The 19,316-nt window shown below is 31.5% G+C and overlaps 1 protein-coding gene across 2 annotated transcripts in view; it reads right to left on the bottom strand.

Annotated features, from left to right (window-relative positions):
* Positions 1–19,316, bottom strand: part of fry (microtubule binding protein furry) — a 789,794-nt gene that overhangs the window by 93,394 nt on the left and 677,084 nt on the right. For both annotated transcript variants that reach the window (XM_075372343.1, XM_075372344.1), the window contains 3 exons: positions 14,811–14,936; positions 6,371–6,504; positions 4,459–4,566 (listed from right to left, as the gene is read on the bottom strand). In XM_075372343.1, the coding sequence (XP_075228458.1) occupies positions 4,459–4,566; positions 6,371–6,504; positions 14,811–14,936 (368 nt within the window). The remainder of the gene's footprint in view (positions 1–4,458; positions 4,567–6,370; positions 6,505–14,810; positions 14,937–19,316) is intronic.

The raw sequence follows: 19,316 nt of genomic DNA, 5'->3' as shown, positions 1-19,316 counted from the left end.
TCCCTAATCGTTGTCAATAATTCTTGGCTAATGGGCTGAGCAGTCTATGTATCAAACAACATTTCAAGAAAACAAAATTTCAAGAAAACTTAATTTCACATTACTTGTCATAAAATGATTTTTTCCATTAAAAAATCACATCTAATAAACCATAAAAAATACTAGTCAAAGGTAAAGTTCTTTAAATAAACAGATTGTTTTAAATGATCAAATTTAATACTACTATTAAAAATTTTAATGAAATAATAAGAATACTCAATAAAAATTAATAATAAACATTAAATTAGCAATAATTAAAAATATAAAAAAGTTTTTAACAAGAATTTTCAATGATGATTTTTATTATTATGAAGAAATAATTGCCTGTAAATATTGCAAACTTATTATTAGAGTGTAAACTTGGTCCTTAGAAATAAATCAATCAATAAAGACTACACCACTCCTTCAAACTGATATAAACCACTAAAAGCCTAGAGTGGTGAAAAAAGGAGAGGGAAGAAAGCAGAAAATATGAATAGATAAGAAAATCGGAGAAGGAAAAGGTGTTTGAGATGGAATGGTACAAACAAAGAAAGAGAGAGAGAGAGAAAGAGATTAAGGTCTTTGATTCACCACTCAACCTAATAAATTGGATACAGAGTGTAGGATAATAAAAAAATTATTTTATAAGCCTCCTCTATGAATCATGAGACCTTGCCGTTGGTGAGGGGGCTTGAGTGCTCAGGGATACAGAGTAGCTGGACCGAAGGTGCAACCATATCGGAGAGGTATCTGTTGAGAGCCAGACTAAGGAATGATTCCTGAAAGAGGGCAGCAGCTCTTTCAGTAGTTGTTAGGGGCGTAAGTCACAATGACTTAAACGGCCATATCAGCATCACTCAGTCCTCTGAGTACTGCGCAGCTGAAAGCAATGGAAAACTACAGCTGTTTTTTTTTTCCAAGAAAATGTGGCTCTGCATTTTCAAAAGCAATAATGGAGGCGCCTTCCTTGGTAAAATATTCCGGAGGTAAAATAGTCCCCCGTTCGGATCTCCGGGTGGGGACTACTAAGGAAGGGGTCACCAGAAAAGTAAAAAATAACATTCTACGAGTCGGAGCGTGGAATGTTAAAAGCTTAAAAAAGGTTGGTAGGCTAGAGAATTTAAAAAGGGAAATGGATAGGGTAAACGTGGATATAGTAGGAATTAGTGAGGTTCGGTGGGAAGAGGAAGGCGACTTTTGGTCGGGTGACTTTAGAGTAATTAACTCAGCGTCAAATAATGGGCAGGCAGGAGTAGGTTTCGTGATGAACAAGAAAATAGGAAGGAGAGTGGAGTATTTCAAGACGCATAGCGATAGAGTCATTGTAATAAGGATAAATTCAAAACCTAAACCGACAACGATTGTTAACGTCTATATGCCTACAAGCGCCCATGATGATGATGAGGTAGAATGTGTATACGAAGAGATTGATGAAGCAATTAAACACGTAAAAGGAGATGAAAATTTAATAATAGTTGGAGATTGGAATGCAAGCATTGGAAAAGGCAAGGAAGGAAATATAGTGGGTGAATACGGGCTGGGCAAAAGGAATGAAAGAGGGGACCGACTTACAGAGTTTTGCACGAAGTATAATTTAGTAATTGCCAACACCCAATTTAAAAATCATAATAGAAGAATATACACTTGGAAAAAGCCAGGCAATACTGCAAGGTATCAGATAGATTATATCATGGTTAAGCAAAGATTTAGAAATCAACTCGTGGACTGCAAAACTTACCCTGGAGCAGACATTGATAGCGACCATAATTTGGTGATAATGAAATGTAGATTGGGGTTTAAAAACCTGAAGAAAAGGTGTCAGATGAATCGGTGGAATTTAGAGAAGCTTGAGGAAGAGGAGGTAAAGAAGATTTTTGAGGAGGACATCGCAAGAGGTCTGAGTAAAAAAGATAAGATAGAAAATGTAGAAGAAGAATGGGAGAATGTTAAAAAGGAAATTCTTAAATCAGCAGAAGCAAACTTAGGCGGAATAAAGAGAACCGGTAGAAAACCTTGGGTTTCAGACGATATATTGCAGCTGATGGATGAACGTAGAAAATATAAGAATGCTAATGATGAGGAAAGTAAAAGGAACTATCGGCAATTAAGAAATGCTATAAACAGGAAGTGCAAACTGGCGAAAGAAGAGTGGATTAAAGAAAAGTGTTCAGAAGTGGAAAGAGAAATGAATATTGGTAAAATAGACGGAGCATACAGGAAAGTTAAGGAAAATTTTGGGGTACATAAATTAAAATCTAATAATGTGTTAAACAAAGATGGTACACCTATATATAATACGAAAGGTAAAGTCGATAGATGGGTGGAATATATTGAAGAGTTATACGGAGGAAATGAATTAGAAAATGGTTTTATAGAGGAAGAAGAGGAAGTTGAGGAGGATGAAATGGGAGAAACAATACTGAGATCTGAATTTAAGAGAGCATTAAAAGATTTAAATGGCAGAAAGGCTCCTGGAATAGACGGAATACCTGTAGAATTACTGCGCAGTGCAGGGGAGGAGGCGATTAATAGATTATACAAACTGGTGTGTAATATTTATGAAAAAGGGGAATTTCCGTCAGACTTCAAAAAAAGTGTTATAGTAATGATACCAAAGAAATCAGGGGCAGATAAATGTGAAGAATACAGAACAATTAGTTTAACTAGTCATGCATCAAAAATCTTAACTAGAATTCTATACAGAAGAATTGAGAGGAGAGTGGAGGAAGTGTTAGGAGAAGACCAATTTGGTTTCAGGAAAAGTATAGGGACAAGGGAAGCAATTTTAGGCCTCAGATTAATAGTAGAAGGAAGATTAAAGAAAAACAAACCAACATACTTGGCGTTTATAGACCTAGAAAAGGCATTCGATAACGTAGACTGGAATAAAATGTTCAGCATTTTAAAAAAATTAGGGTTCAAATACAGAGATAGAAGAACAATTGCTAACATGTACAGGAACCAAACAGCAACAGTAGCAATTGAAGAACATAAGAAAGAAGCCATAATAAGAAAGGGAGTCCGACAAGGATGTTCTCTATCTCCGTTACTTTTTAATCTTTACATGGAACTAGCAGTTAATGATGTTAAAGAACAATTTAGATTCGGAGTAGCAGTACAAGGTGAAAAGATAAAGATGCTACGATTTGCTGATGATATAGTAATTCTAGCCGAGAATAAAAAGGATTTAGAAGAAACAATGAACGGCATAGATGAAGTCCTACGCAAGAACTATCGCATGAAAATAAACAAGAACAAAACAAAAGTAATGAAATGTAGTAGAAATAACAAAGATGGACCGCTGAATGTGAAAATAGGAGGAGAAAAGATTATGGAGGTAGAAGAATTTTGTTATTTGGGAAGTAGAATTACTAAAGATGGACGAAGCAGGAGCGATATAAAATGCCGAATAGCACAAGCTAAACGAGCCTTCAGTAAGAAATATAAGTTGTTTACATCAAAAATTAATTTAAATGTCAGGAAAAGATTTTTGAAAGTGTATGTTTGGAGTGTCGCTTTATATGGAAGTGAAACTTGGACAATCGGAGTATCTGAGAAGAAAAGGTTAGAAGCTTTTGAAATGTGGTGCTATAGGAGAATGTTAAAAATCAGATGGGTGGATAAAGTGACAAATGAGGAGGTATTGCGGCAAATAGATGAAGAAAGAAGCATTTGGAAAAATATAGTTAAAAGAAGAGACAGACTTATAGGCCACATACTAAGGCATCCTGGAATAGTCGCTTTAATTTTGGAAGGACAGGTAGAAGGGAAAAATTGTGTAGGCAGGCCACGTTTGGAATATGTAAAACAAATTGTTAGGGATGTAGGATGTAGAGGGTATACTGAAATGAAACGACTAGCACTAGATAGGGAATCTTGGAGAGCTGCATCAAACCAGTCAAATGACTGAAGACAAAAAAAAAAAAAAATTAAAAATTTTAATGAAATAATAAGAATACTCAATAAAAATTAATAATAAACATTAAATTAGCAATAATTAAAAATATAAAAAAGTTTTTAACAAGAATTTTCAATGATGATTTTTATTATTATGAAGAAATAATTGCCTGTAAATATTGCAAACTTATTATTAGAGTGTAAACTTGGTCCTTAGAAATAAATCAATCAATAAAGACTACACCACTCCTTCAAACTGATATAAACCACTAAAAGCCTAGAGTGGTGAAAAAAGGAGAGGGAAGAAAGCAGAAAATATGAATAGATAAGAAAATCGGAGAAGGAAAAGGTGTTTGAGATGGAATGGTACAAACAAAGAAAGAGAGAGAGAGAGAAAGAGATTAAGGTCTTTGATTCACCACTCAACCTAATAAATTGGATACAGAGTGTAGGATAATAAAAAAATTATTAATATTTAGTAATGCAAAAATAAAAAAACTTCAAAATTTGTTAAAAATTTTATACTTAATAAAAATTTACCTTAGCAGTAATATAAAAGAGATTATTTAACACCATTTCAGTTGCTTCAACACTCCCCCAACCTTCTCGTCGTCTACCTTCCCCTTCACGAGGATCCCCACTGTAATACTGAAATAAAAAAGTATAATATTGATATTAAAAATAAATAAAACGTGATCGTTACAATTTAAATTAAAAAAAAAGAGAAAAAAGGAATTATTGTCAAACATACATAACACACACTTACGTGCTTTTACAATAGTTAAATTGACTGTTTATTCATGAAATGCAGATTGTTATAAATAACAACAGTTTCAGCTATATTTACATCAATCAGTAAACAATAATGTTACATGTCATTTTTGTAGAGAATAATATACTATTTATGTTACAAAGACTTTATAATATAAATTGCCAATTATTATTCTAAAGGGTTCTTTCTCTTTAATTTCATTCTTGAAAACTTCAATTCTGAAAAAACAAGAGTAACTGGACTCGTGCAATGAATAAATAACCATAATTGTTTACAACTGAACAAAATTTGAAAATAACATACAAAAAATTAAATTATTATATTTTTAATGACATAAACATCATTGTTAAACCATTTAGGAAAAAAAGTTTCACAAATATATAAGAAGAAAATTCATTAAAGAGGGCAACAAGACAATTATCCTGGTGTAATTTTACTACCTATGTAAACACAGAAATAAAATACTTCCTACGAGATTATTATATACTACAAATCGCTATTACATATTATAAACTTTACTCTTTAGTCAGCAATAGTTTATCCATTTTTTGAAACTTTCTGATTCTTTGCTACATGAAAATTCATTTTGATAAAATGAAGAATGAAACAATAAGTGAAAAAAAAAAATGTCATACCCTTACCAGGAACCGAAACCAATATGGTAAACACTACATCATTTGACCAACCTTACTTTGTTCATTCTGATACTCTTTCTTTTAATATTTATATGTTTATTATTTATTACATTTCTTAAAGTTTATATATTTCCAGAATTAAATTTATTTTCTAGTAATAAATTCATGTCATTCAGAATTTCTTCAAATTTATTTTTGCACTTTCCTTGGATAGTAACTTTATTCTCAAAACCGTATTACTATATTCTCTTTTTATATAAATGTTGTAATTCTACAAAATTATTTTTAAAAATAAAATAATAATTTGTAAATAAATCAGTGTGCATCAATTTTTTTCTTTCCTCACTGAAATCATTGTGTTCTTCTAGATACCATAATAATTTTCCACCTTTTCAGTCATCCTTGATGACAACAGTAACTTTTACATAAAATAAATTCAATAATTTTACTAAATTTAAACACAACATATAATTCATAGAACTGAAAAACTTCTTTGAATGCAAATTTAGACATTAGCCTAAATATTAATTAGAATATTAAGAAAGATGTCTCTTTTACTTCAAATGAATTAATATTTTTAGTTCCATTACTATTCTTGATGAACTAGTTATTTATACATGAAATTACATAGTTTTCTCGCAGTAATCATGGTTAAAAACAAAAATTGTTTTTTTTTAACAAAATCAAATATTTGATAAACTACTACCAAATGTATGTTAGAAAATGATTAACAAAAAAAAAAAAAGATGCACAATACTATTTTTTATAAGGTCACAACATTTAGACAAAATTTTGTAATAATTTAAAAAAAAAGTATTAATTAAAATGTAATATAAGCTTAATTTTTAACCCTCTTCATGAGGCTTTTTATCTCCTTAGACAGAAAATATATGCTGCTGATGACTAACAGCCATTTATAAACAGTTTAAAATTTTTCACAACTTTACTGTATTACTTGTAGGCTCTAATTTTTATTTAACTTAATACTCATCATAATTTATTTTAATAATAAAAATAAAAGTAACAAAAAATTATTAATTCTTACCTGAAAGTATGAAAGTGGATTCCCAGGTGGAACATTTGGATCAACAAGTTCCATATTATGTAACCATGGAAGAATATATTGCAATAGTAACTGGCGAACCTCTGGACGAGCAGTTTGAAATCTATGAGTGATTTCTAAAATATTACAAAAATAAAAAAGATAACAAATAATCTTTTTATAAAATAACATTTTAGAAAATAAAGGTTAAGCATATTTAGCTGTATTACAAATATAAGATAATTCAATAATACCCATTTATAATAAGAAATCTCATCACCAGATCATCTCAAGTCACCTTCCACATACCTTAAACACTTTGGCACTCACCATCACACTTAAAAGGTTTTGATACACCCTTTACTCAACCAGCAATAGTCAACTCAGAAATGTAACAGCAGTTTCTATTAGCTCTTTGCCACTCACAAAGGGTACATCTCCGCCTGCATTTTTCAGTTTTGTGAGATAGTGAAAACTGTTGAGAGGCCAAGTCTTTATTCACTGATTAGTGAATCCAAAAGAGGTTGTGAGGAATTTCCATTTGAAAAATTTATAGGACTGAAGGGTGTTCTCTTCACTACCTGGGGTGGTACAAATAACAGATCGAGTAGCTGAGGCGCTTACTAGATAAATCTGGGCTTACTACTCCTAATATTTAATATACTGTTTATAATATAATCACCAAATAAGAAACATCAAACATTACCAATTAAATGAATAACTATTCATTTGTAAAATATGCTTAAGATATCTTCTTATTAAGATTGGTAACAAAAGAAGAGCACCCATCAGCAAAAATGTTCACCACATCCTTCTTAACTGAATAGAAAGTGGAAAATTTGTGTGTAAAAAAAAATTCATACAAGATAACAAAAAAGTAATACAGAATAAGGGTTTCCTATCTATGCTTATTCTGCAATCTCCATTAAAGCCTAACGTTCACCATAGCATGATATTGTAATTGTTAACAATAACCTTTTACAGTTTTTTACTTTCTTTATTCACAATTTTCTGAAATATTAAGATGGTGCTACAATCACAGAATTATTTTAATTATGACCAAGGATACAAAAAATCCGGGGAAAGTACTTTAATGGAAAGTTAAGGTAAGGTATGTCTTATCTCAATATTCTGTCCTGTGTGTTTTATTTATTAAATATAATTTAACAATACAAAGGAATAATATGTATCTTAAAAAGATTAATTTCAGTAAAGTAATATATATATAAAAAATTATTAAAGTTATTTTAACACAAAAATGGTAAGTTATGATATCACTAACATGTACCTAATATACCAATTGAAAAAATAATAAAAAATATATTAAATGAAACCTCAGAATACAGCAATGCATTAGGCACTATTATAAGAAATATTTGTTTTCAAAATTACTTTGAATATAAGAATAACTGTTATTCACAAACAAAAGGTTTACCAATGAAATCACCTATATCTGCCACTAGTCTGAAATATTTATACAAGATTTTGAAAATAAAATAGTTCATAGTATAGTAAATACACAACAAATACGAGGGTAAGTCAATTATTATCTGCAATTTAGTTATATTTTTGTTTATGTTGGTAGTACTGTTGTGTTGCGTAGATGACACATACGTAGTTCAATTGTTGTTATGTCTGTGCAGGTTTGATGCTGCTAGGTTAGTTCCATTATCGCTGCCCTGCTGTTAACCATGGCTACTCCACTTTCTGTTTGCACCAAAGAAGAACAACGTTCAGTGATCTGTTTTTTGTGGTCGGAAGGTGTATCAGGGGCCGAAATTCATTGAAGACTTTCAGTACAGTACGGGAACAGTGTGTTGCCGCAATGGAGTGTCTACGAATGGACTCACATCTCACATCTTTCTTTTGTGCAGATATTACTGGCTTATTCTCTCTTATACACCCTGCTTTTGCTTCCCTAACTTTCATTTATCCTTGTCCTTGATGAAATGATAAGCCACTTTACCTATACCATTCTTATTCTGAGTGGTTCATAAGTTAATACAAACCCATAGATATATTATTTGTAACAAATAATCTTCTGCAATACTGCGTCTCCATTTTAAAAAATTTTTAAATGTTAATTTATGTCATAATTGTAGACCATTTTAAAGATTATTTATTACGTTTTCTTATTTTCTAGGGATGAGAGGACCCAGCTTTACACAACAAGCAGTTCAGCCAATATGCTTAATGTGGAATCGCTAGAAAGGAGTCCATGAGTAGCTCCACAGGCAACTGCCCCTCTTAATAAAGGATGAACTGATTATTTAAAATCCATTAGAACACCTGTATTCACAGAACTAATGGTTTAGAAGAAAGGATCACAGAGAAGGAAAGCAGTGCAAAAGAATGATCAACTTATAGGTTTATCATCCTTTTTTACAAGGCAAGGTCCAAAAATTATCATAAGCTTTAGACTAAGATTATTATGTTAATCATTCGCTCAACAGTATTATAGAACATCATGCACTTTAAAATGATGCATTAAATATGAATGTTTCAATATCAAATTAATCATTAAAAAAGGTAAACTTTTTCTTCAAAAGTCAGAGGCTTTTTAGAAGTAATTATCAACACCTTCTTCAATGAAGTGTTTGATAGCATCAGATAAAAGTACTGATGATTAGCTTCAAATGCCCTTTCGAAAAAATCTTCATTAATTTAAAAGTGGGTTGTTTAATATTTAATAATAGAATTTAATTTATATCAAATAAAAATTATCTACGTTTATGTTTGTTAACATTAAATAAATTAGATTTTACATTTATAATACAAAAGGTAGCTTAAAAAATACTGAGCCTTTTGAGCACGAGATAGCATTAGCATATTCTGGCAAACATCAAGGAAGACTGGCATGTAAGCAGCGTGACAGTGCCAATAACCCAAAAATCCATCACCAAATAGCGTAAAACCAATTTGAGAAAGCTGGCTCTATAAAGAAGCTTGATGTTTAGATGTCACATGATCTGACTCAGGAAAATTTACTTGATCAAATTTCTATCTGTGAATCTCTACTGAAATGTAACAAAACTGTGCCATTTCTGAAACAGTTAATCATGAAAAAAATGGATAACCTACAACAACAATGTATGAAAAAGATCACGGTTGAAGCGAGGAGATTGGAAGGGCATCATGCATCAAAGCTGCTGCCACTAGGCAGAATGATTGACTTAGACCTGTACTGTCGACAATTAGCGCATTTGAAGCAGGCAATCGAAAAGAAACAGCCTGAACTGGTCAACAGAAAGAGTGTCATATACCACACTGACAACACTGCATACGTCTTTAACCTGTCAGAAAACTGAGAGAACTTGACTAGGAAGTTTTAATGATTCCACCATACAGCCTGGAACTGGCACTGTCAGACTATCATTTATTTTGGTCTTTGCAGAACTCTCTAAATGGTGTCATAGCTTAAATTCAAAAGAGGCCTGTGAAAACTGTTTGTCATAATTTTTTCCACCATAAACCACAGAAGATCTACAGCAATGAGATTATAATGTTGCCAGAAAAATGGCAGGTCATCGAAATAAAAATGGTGCATATCTGGTCTCATAATGTCATTTTGCAATAACAATAAATGTATTGTCAATTTTGGCTTCAAAAGGTCAACCAATACCTTTTAGACAACCTGATAAAATAAGTAAATTTATATACTATTTTATACAAAAATTATCTAGTTATTATGACTTACAGTGCAAATAAATACTGTTAAGTAATATTACTAAAATATAAATTATCTTGTATTTTGTAATGGATTGTGGAAGACAACAAAAATTTTTTTACAATAGAAACTGGAACAAATAAATATTTATTTATTTTCAGTTAGGGAGATAAACTGACTAATATGGAAGAAATGTTACTCTAATATTAGAGAAAAATAAATAAAACAAGAAGCAATTAATTAGCTGGTTAAGTAACAGAATAAGCAAATTTAAACAAAAATATAAAACAATGGTAAAATAATCACCAGGAAGTGAAACACTCTTTCTCATAAAAAAGAGAAGTTTATAAACAAAACTACACAAAAAAACAAAGGAGCTTTTCCAAAAAGGATTATTATATATGCATCAATACGTCAATAGAAATTAATATATAAATTAATTTCTATATATAACACTCCTTAAGTAGAAACAATATGTAATACATTATTTCTTGAAGAGGTACATTAATTTTTAATTTTACACTATCTTATGGTTGGGAAATGTGTAAAACATCTGAGCTGCACGAGACAATAATCAAAACTACTTTCATAGATAGCAATAATGTTCATTTTACAACCAGCCTCTGTGGTTAAAAAACTTAAGACATCAATTGTAGAGTTGAATATCTTCTATATTATGTGAGCATGGTATGCTAAAACGTAAAAATAAGTTTGGTTCAGTGAAGAAGACAACAGCAAACTCTTCACTCTTTCTTCAATAAGCTGCATTATAAATAAGCTGCATTATATAATAAGCTGTTAAAAAATGAGATTTTTGTTAGGTTAATGGTTGTTAACTTAAAAATATATCATTAATTAACAAAATGACTATGCTAGTTTCTGGAATGACTTTTATCTTGTGGCAAGATGCCTAGACACTTTTTGGTTATAGGACTTTTGGTTACATATAAAGTTAATAAAATATAAAGCCTCCTCTATGAATCATGAGACCTTGCCGTTGGTGAGGGGGCTTGAGTGCTCAGTGATACAGAGTAGCTGGACCGAAGGTGCAAACATATCGGAGAGGTATCTGTTGAGAGCCAGACTAAGGAATGATTCCTGAAAGAGGGCAGCAGCTCTTTTAGTAGTTGTTAGGGGCGTGAGTCAGGACGACTTAAACGGCCATATCAACATCACTCAATCCTCTGAGTACTGCGCAGTTGAAAGCAATGGAAAACTACAGCTGCTTTCTTTCCCAGAAAATGTGGCTCTCTGCATTTTCATATAGCAATGATGGAGGCTAGTCCTCCGTTCGGATCTCCAGGTGGGGACTACTAAGGAGGGGGTCACCAGAAAATTAAAAAATAACATTCTACGAGTCGGAGCGTGGAATGTTAGAAGTTTAAAAAAGGTTGGTAGGCTGGAAAATTTAAAAAGAGAAATGGATAGGATAAATGTGGATATAGTAGGAATTGGTGAGGTTCGGTGGGAAGAGGAAGGCGACTTTTGGTCAGGTGATTTTAGAATAATAAACTCAGCTTCAAATAATGGGCAGCCAGGAGTAGGTTTCATAATGAACAAGAGGATAGGGAAGAGGGTAGAATATTTCAAAACGCATAGCGATAGAATCATTGTAATAAGGATAAAATCAAAACCTAAACCGACAACGATTGTTAACGTCTATATGCCTACAAGCGCCCATGATGATGATGAGGTAGAGTGTGTATACGAAGAGATTGATGAAGCAATTAAACACATAAAAGGAGATGAAAATTTAATAATAGTTGGAGATTGGAATGCAAGCATTGGAAAAGGCAAGGAAGGAAATATAGTAGGTGAATACAGGCTGGGCAAAAGGAATGGAAGAGGGGACAGACTTATAGAGTTTTGCACAAAGTATAATTTAATAATTCCCAACACCCAATTTAAAAATCATAATAGAAGAATATACACTTGGAAAAAGCCAGGCGATACTGCAAGGTATCAGATAGATTATATCATGGTTAAGCAAAGATTTAGGAATCAACTCGTTGACTACAAAACTTACCCTAGAGTAGACATTGATAGTGACCATAATTTGGTGATAATGAAATGTAGATTGGGGTTTAATACCCTGAAGAAAAGGTGTCAGATGAACCGGTGGAATTTAGAGAAGCTTGAGGAAGAGGAGGTAAAGAAGATTTTGAGGAGGATATCGCAAGAGGTCTGAGTAAAAAAGATAAGGTAGAAAATGTAGAAGAAGAATGGGAGAATGTTAAAAAGGAAATTATTAAATCAGCAGAAGAGAACTTAGGCGGAACAAAGAGAACTGGTAGGAAACCTTTGGTTTCAGACAATATATTGCAGCTGATGGATGAACGTAGAAAATATAAGAATGCTAGTGATGAAGAAAGTAAAAGGAACTATCGACAATTAAGAAATGCTATAAACAGGAAGTGCAAACTAGCGAAAGAAGAGTGGATTAAAGAAAAGTGTTCAGAACTGGAAAGAGAAATGAACATTGGTGAAATAGACGGAGCATACAGGAAAGTTAAGGAAAATTTTGGGGTACATAAATTAAAATCTAATAATGTGTTAAACAAGACGGTACACCAATATATAATACGAAAGGTAAAGTCGATAGATGGGTGGAATATATTGAAGAGTTATACGGAGGAAATTAATTAGAAAATGGTGTTATAGAGGAAGAAGAGGAAGTTGAGGAGGATGAAATGGGAGAAAGAATACTGAGATCTGAATTTAAGAGAGCATTAAAAGATTTAAATGGCAGAAAGGCTCCTGGAATACCTGTAGAATTACTGTGCAGTGCACGTGAGGAAGCGATTGATAGATTACACAAACTGGTGTGTAATATTTATGAAAAAGGGGAAGTTCCATCAGACTTCAAAAAAAGTGTTATAGTCATGATACCAAAGAAAGCAGGGGCAGATAAATGTGAAGAATACAGAACAATTAGTTTAACTAGTCATGCATCAAAAATCTTAACTAGAATTCTATACAGAAGAATTGAGAGGAGAGTGAAAGAAGTGTTAGGAGAAGACCAATTTGGTTTCAGGAAAAGTAGAGGGACAAGGGAAGCAATTTTAGGCCTCAGATTAATAGTAGAAGGAAGATTAAAGAAAAACAAACCAACATACTTGGCGTTTGTAGACCTAGAAAAGGCATTCGATAACGTAGACTGGAATAAAATGTTCAGCAATTTAAAAAAATTAGGGTTCAAATACAGAGATAGAAGAACAATTGCTAACATGTACAGAAACCAAACAGCAACAGTAATAATTGAAGAACATAAGAAAGAAGCCGTAATAAGAAAGGGAGTCCGACAAGGATATTCTCTATCTCCGTTACTTTTTAATCTTTACATGGAACTAGCAGTTAATGATGTTAAAGAACAATTTAGATTCGGAGTAACAGTACAAGGTGAAAAGATAAAGATGCTACGAATTGCTGATGATATAGTAATTCTAGCCGAGAGTAAAAAGGATTTAGAAGAAACAATGAACGGCATAGATGAAGTCCTACGCAAGAACTATCGCATGAAAATAAACAAGAACAAAACAAAAGTAATGAAATGTAGTAAAAATAACAAAGATGGACCACTGAATGTGAAAATAGGAGGAGAAAAGATTATGGAGGTAGACGAATTTTGTTATTTGGGAAGTAGAATTACTAAAGATGGACAAAACAGGAGCGATATAAAATGCCGAATAGCACAAGCGAAACGAGCCTTCAGTCAGAAATATAATTTGTTTACATCAAAAATTAATTTAAATGTCAGGAAAAAATTTTTGAAAGTATATGTTTGGAGTGTCGCTTTATATGGAAGTGAAGCTTGGACAATCGGAGTATCTGAGAAGAAAAGATTAGAAGCTTTTGAAATGCGGTGCTATAGGAGAATGTTAAAAATCAGATGGGCAGATAAAGTGACGAAGAGATATTGCGGCAAATAGATGAAGAAAGAAGCATTTGGAAAAAAATATAGTTAAAAGAAGAGACCGACTTACAGGCCACATACTATGGCATCCTGGAATAGTCGCTTTAATATTGGAAGGACAGGTAGAAGGAAAAAATTGTGTAGGCAGGCCACGTTTGGAATATGTAAAACAAATTGTTAGGGATGTAGGATGTAGGGGGTATACTGAAATGAAACGACTAGCACTAGATAAGGAATCTTGGAGAGCTGTATCAAACCAGTCAAATGACTGAAGACAAAAAAATAAAAAATAAAGTTAATTTAGCTATAAAATAAACAAGGCTTGATGCATGCTAAAGAAATTCATTAAGCTTGAACTTATCATTACACTAACTATGACAAAGTTGAGTTTAAATTTCTGAAACGTTGGTTTATTTTAATTTATCAGCTGTAAATTTTATACCAAATAAATTTTATAATACTAGCGTATAGCATGCATGTACACATACACACACAAACAAGAAATTCTACCTTCCAAAAGTACAGGAATTATGTAGCTGGAATTTTTTACATCTAATACTTCTAAATTTACATTAATACGGTTTTTACCAGTTTAACAACATTTACATTAAATTAAATAGATTATAATTAAGATAAAAAGAAAACAGTTTGAGATTAGATATAAAATTAACAATTAAAATTCAGAAACTATTTTACACCAATTAAAGTTGTTAAGACCTGTATTTTTCAACTAAAATTCTCGTTTCATTACATAATAGAATAAACTAATTTTCATAATCCAATACATCACACTAAATATTCAACTGAACTTTTAATTACAATATCATACAATAAAATAATAAAAATTTATTTTTAAAAATTACCTGAAAACATTGGCATTGTTAATTCAGGGTGAAGTTGAGCTAACTGCCTGGACAGATGAACTTGAGATCTGCAATATGTTGTTGAAAGTAACAGATCAAGTGTTCCACCTCTTTCTTTATCCTGACCTGTAAATAAAAATAAAAAAGCTAAGAGCTAAGCAGTAATAAACAATAACATGCAACTTATAATAATTAACCAACTAGTGCAGTACATATTGGATTCTCATTTGACTGGTCCATGACCTTCAAAATATTTCACCTAAAAAAAAACAGAAAAAAAGTTATCCTGTGAAAATATAACTTACAAAAAAGGGGTATAAATATTGGATGGAAACATTTTTAAATCTTATTGATTAGATTGCAATGTACTTCTTTAATGAAAGATATTTACATATAAATTTATTATGTATGCACACATGAAGAACGATACATAATCCAAATATTAAACCAAGCTAGCAATCAAAAACCAACAATTCAGTGTATAACTACTTACTTGGTTGCTAAGCCAAGTGAACTATCAAATAAATAAATAACTAAATTAGACAAATAAATAAGAAGATATGAGCAAACAGATTATTATAAATTAAATGTATCAGTCAAAATACACTATTTTCACCAATAACAGTAATATCTATTTTAATTGGGTATTTCTTTGAAAACTTTGAAGGCAACAGACTTAGAGATACCACAGGAAAAGTATTAGATCGATCCCGGACTCCAGATAGGGCACAAAGTTACCCTCTAATAAAGTCAGCACGGTAACTGCTTTTTTATTACAGCTCAATAGGATGGAAATTCTGCCTATGTGACTATTTGAGGATTGTTTCCTACCCAGAAGTTGCACAAAAAGTCAAATTGGTGAGCGATCTCTCTATTTGGATAAATTTTCTATTAAACTAAAAAATTCTAATTCTAATCAAGAATAAAGAATTATAAAAAAAATAGTTTTAGTCTCAAAACCTGTATATCAGTATGAAAATTACATATCTATAGACATTAAAAATAATTTAGTTCTATTAACAGCAAAGATTTCATACAACAAAATACTTTCTAAAAAAAATCGATAAAAAGAAAACACATCTTCTAAAAAAAAATAGTTTCAGAAACAATAAAGAGAATGAAATGATACAAGTAATTTTACTATACACACCGAAATAATAGAAATTAATTGAAAAGGTAATGGAATGAAGTTTTATAAAGATAAATGGTTTCAAATAACGACTGCTGTGCAACACTAAAACATTAAGCTCCAATAATTTCCCCTAGGATAGAAAAACACACACACACAATGATCATTAACATTAATAACTAGTTGGAAGTAACAGATGGTATAATATTATGATTTTATTATTTCAGAAGGGAAAATAATAACTTTATTCTCATGACAGTAATAATAATAATAATAATAATAATAATAATAATAATATAATAACCTGTTGCATCATATAGTACATACATGTAATGGAGGATAAAACAAAAACATTAAAAAAATATGATTAAGTTATACTTGAAGCAACCTAAATTAGGTCTAACTGTGTTAAATAACTGATTAAATTATTTCACTTAATTACAACTAGAAATTTATAATGAAATAAAACAGAAATCTATTGATGTCAAACGATATTATACATTAATTGCATGTTATTGCCATTCCACTATCATCCCACTGATCTCTGTGGAAGAATGATAGAGTCTTGGCCTTTCATCTAGAGAGGTTCCAGGTTCACATTTTTGTATTCTATTATCATTTATTGATTTTAATACTTTCATTTGTTTATTTTAACAAAAAGGGAAAGTAGAAAGGAAGATAAGGTTTTTCTTAATTTAGTGATTCGATGTCATTATCTATGCCCAAGTCATATGTATCATCGCTCTCTCTCTCTCTCTCTGATAATTAAAATTCACTGGAGTTATCACCCTTGATCTTATTATCATTATTAGCAATTGTGATGGCACCTGAATTTGCATGGCAACAACTCTCTTTGGCTCGTAATAATTCTGTTCTAGTTTTATGTTTTCACAACAGTCAGCAGTTCAGAAAATTTTTTCTCAGCGATTTGTTTTATTACATTCTGCCAACACAATACATTTTCTTCTGCAAGTTCACTTTTTTTATTAGTACAATGCGATCATACCACTCCAATATTTTAATCAAGTATCACTCTTCACAGTGGAGATTATTTAATCGCACTAATTTATATAATTCAGTTTTTAATCAAATATTTCTGTTTTGTAGCCATTCTAATAATTTTTGTTTTCTGTAATTTCAATTTGGTTCCTTTTGTAACTTTACATTATGGTAGTGAGCGCTGTCAATTACCAAAACAGAATGAAGTGAAAGGTTTCTCATAGTTCTTAGAATTAATGTTCTTCAGGTATTTTCACTGCATCTGGCCCAATTAAAAATCAAAGTGCTTTCGGAATTTCTACTGCAGCACTGTCGGTGTGCACCGATATCAGCATCGATCCTTTGGACATAGGTTTTTTTATAAACATTAATAGAATAAACAGTACAATCACAACATTCTATGTGTATAGAGTGAATGTATGAATCACTGAAAAAGTAAATGTTTTCTTTCCTGTCCGAAAATCTGGATTAGTTTTAAATAGTTTACCCATTTAAACAAATGAGATCTGTTCAGAAAATAACCAAACTTTACTTTTTTCATCTTTATTATTAATTTTAGATTATTGGTCCTTGTCGCCTTCAAAGTATTCTTCTATTCACACACTTTTCCCAGCGGTGTTTCCACTTTGCAAAGCAGTTCTGGATAGCTTCATTTGAAATGACCTTTAAGGTTTGTGACAAGTTTGTTTTATTGTCATCAATAGTCTCAAAACGTCCTTTCGTCACTGATTTTAATTTAATAAATAAGAAAAAATACACGGAGCCAGGTCTGGTGAGTAAGGAGACAGTCATCTGATTTTTGGCACAAAACTGACGACTTTACAAAGCTGAGTAGGGACATTGTCGTGGTGAAGGAACCATGCATGAGTTGTCTTGCCACAATTCTGGTCTGTTTTTGCGGATTTTTTCACATAACCATTGTATCTCGTAAAACACCTTGATAGTTCATACAGTTCACTGTTTCACCTTGAGGCAAGAATTCAAAATGCACAATTCCATTAAAATCGAAAAAACAGAAAGCATCACTTTGAATTTGATGTGCTTTCTTGGGACGTGGATATCCTTTGCCGAAAAAATTTTGCAGCAACTCGATGCATGTTCAATTTTTCAGTCAAAATGTCATGGCATGCTAACTCCTGTTCCACAAGTTCTCTGACGGTCAATCGGTGATTTGCAAGCACCAGATCGTTGAGTTTCTGAACGTGGGTTATATTTGGTGAAATCGAAGGCCATCCTGGTCGAGAGTCATCATCAATCAACTAACGACACTTTTAAATCATGTTAGTAACATTGCTTATGACCCACATAATCATTTCCATAAGTCTCTTACAAAAGCTGAAATGTTCCTGTGAAAGTTTTTTCCGGTTTCACAAAAAAATTTAAGTTGTATCATCATTGCTCCTGAAAATTGCACATTACAAAAATTGCTACTAACACTTAAACATGTTGCACTCAAAAACAATAACACGAAAACTAAACGAGATAGCAACAATTCAAGCACATATGGTTACAGAGGAGGTTATGTGGAACACAATGCTGCCAACTACATGTCACTAAATATTTCTGTTGTTGTGTAATTAAAAATGTTTGATTATTTTCTGAATAAACCTCGTACATCTTATTTTTTCTACCAAGATTTCCCACTATCAGTATTCTTCCATTTAAAACCTATTACTCAGAATTTTCCATGAAGTTTCTTGCATGTAATTTATCTGCAGGTCTCAATGTTTTTTTTTTTTTAAACTGCAATTAACTTCATTAATGTTTTCGGTCAGTGAAACTTATATATATTTTTTAACATACATTTTTGAAAGTAATTAATGTTAACTTTTTTCTTCAATTTTTTACAAGATTTTCCAGTCTTACTGATTTTTATTTTTTCTCAGTTTCTATTCTAACTTCGGGTAATATGTGAACAAACAGCTACAATGTCAGATATGCAAGTTTGAATTTCTGATCACCGCATTTTTGGATTTTATTTATTTATTTTGTTTTAAAAATTCATTTTACACAATGATTATTTTTAATACCACTCCTCAACCTAATCTGTAGTCTGGTCATTGCTATGGTAAATTAGATGGTATAGAAAAAACTTTGATGATGGGTATTAAAAAATACCCATCTAATATTGCTTTGGTTTCTAGTATTGCAGAAACAAAGAAGACAAAATTACCAACGTGCATGCAACAAAGTAACGGCTTCTTGCTGTCTACAACACATCCTATTGTGACAGGACACTGTATTACGATACATTACAACCACTTCATTGTACTGTAAGCAATATCAACACTACTTCAGATATGCCTAGAACTACTGCGCACCTATGTGTTTACTCATTACACACTTTGTCGAGTAATAATGTAAGTTATATATTAAAT

The sequence above is a fragment of the Lycorma delicatula genome, chromosome 8, assembly GCF_047948215.1.
Source record: "Lycorma delicatula isolate Av1 chromosome 8, ASM4794821v1, whole genome shotgun sequence".
NCBI lineage: Eukaryota > Metazoa > Arthropoda > Insecta > Hemiptera > Fulgoridae > Lycorma > Lycorma delicatula.
The sequence above is the reverse complement of the archived record's forward strand: the minus strand, read 5'-3'. Positions and strand labels throughout refer to the sequence as shown.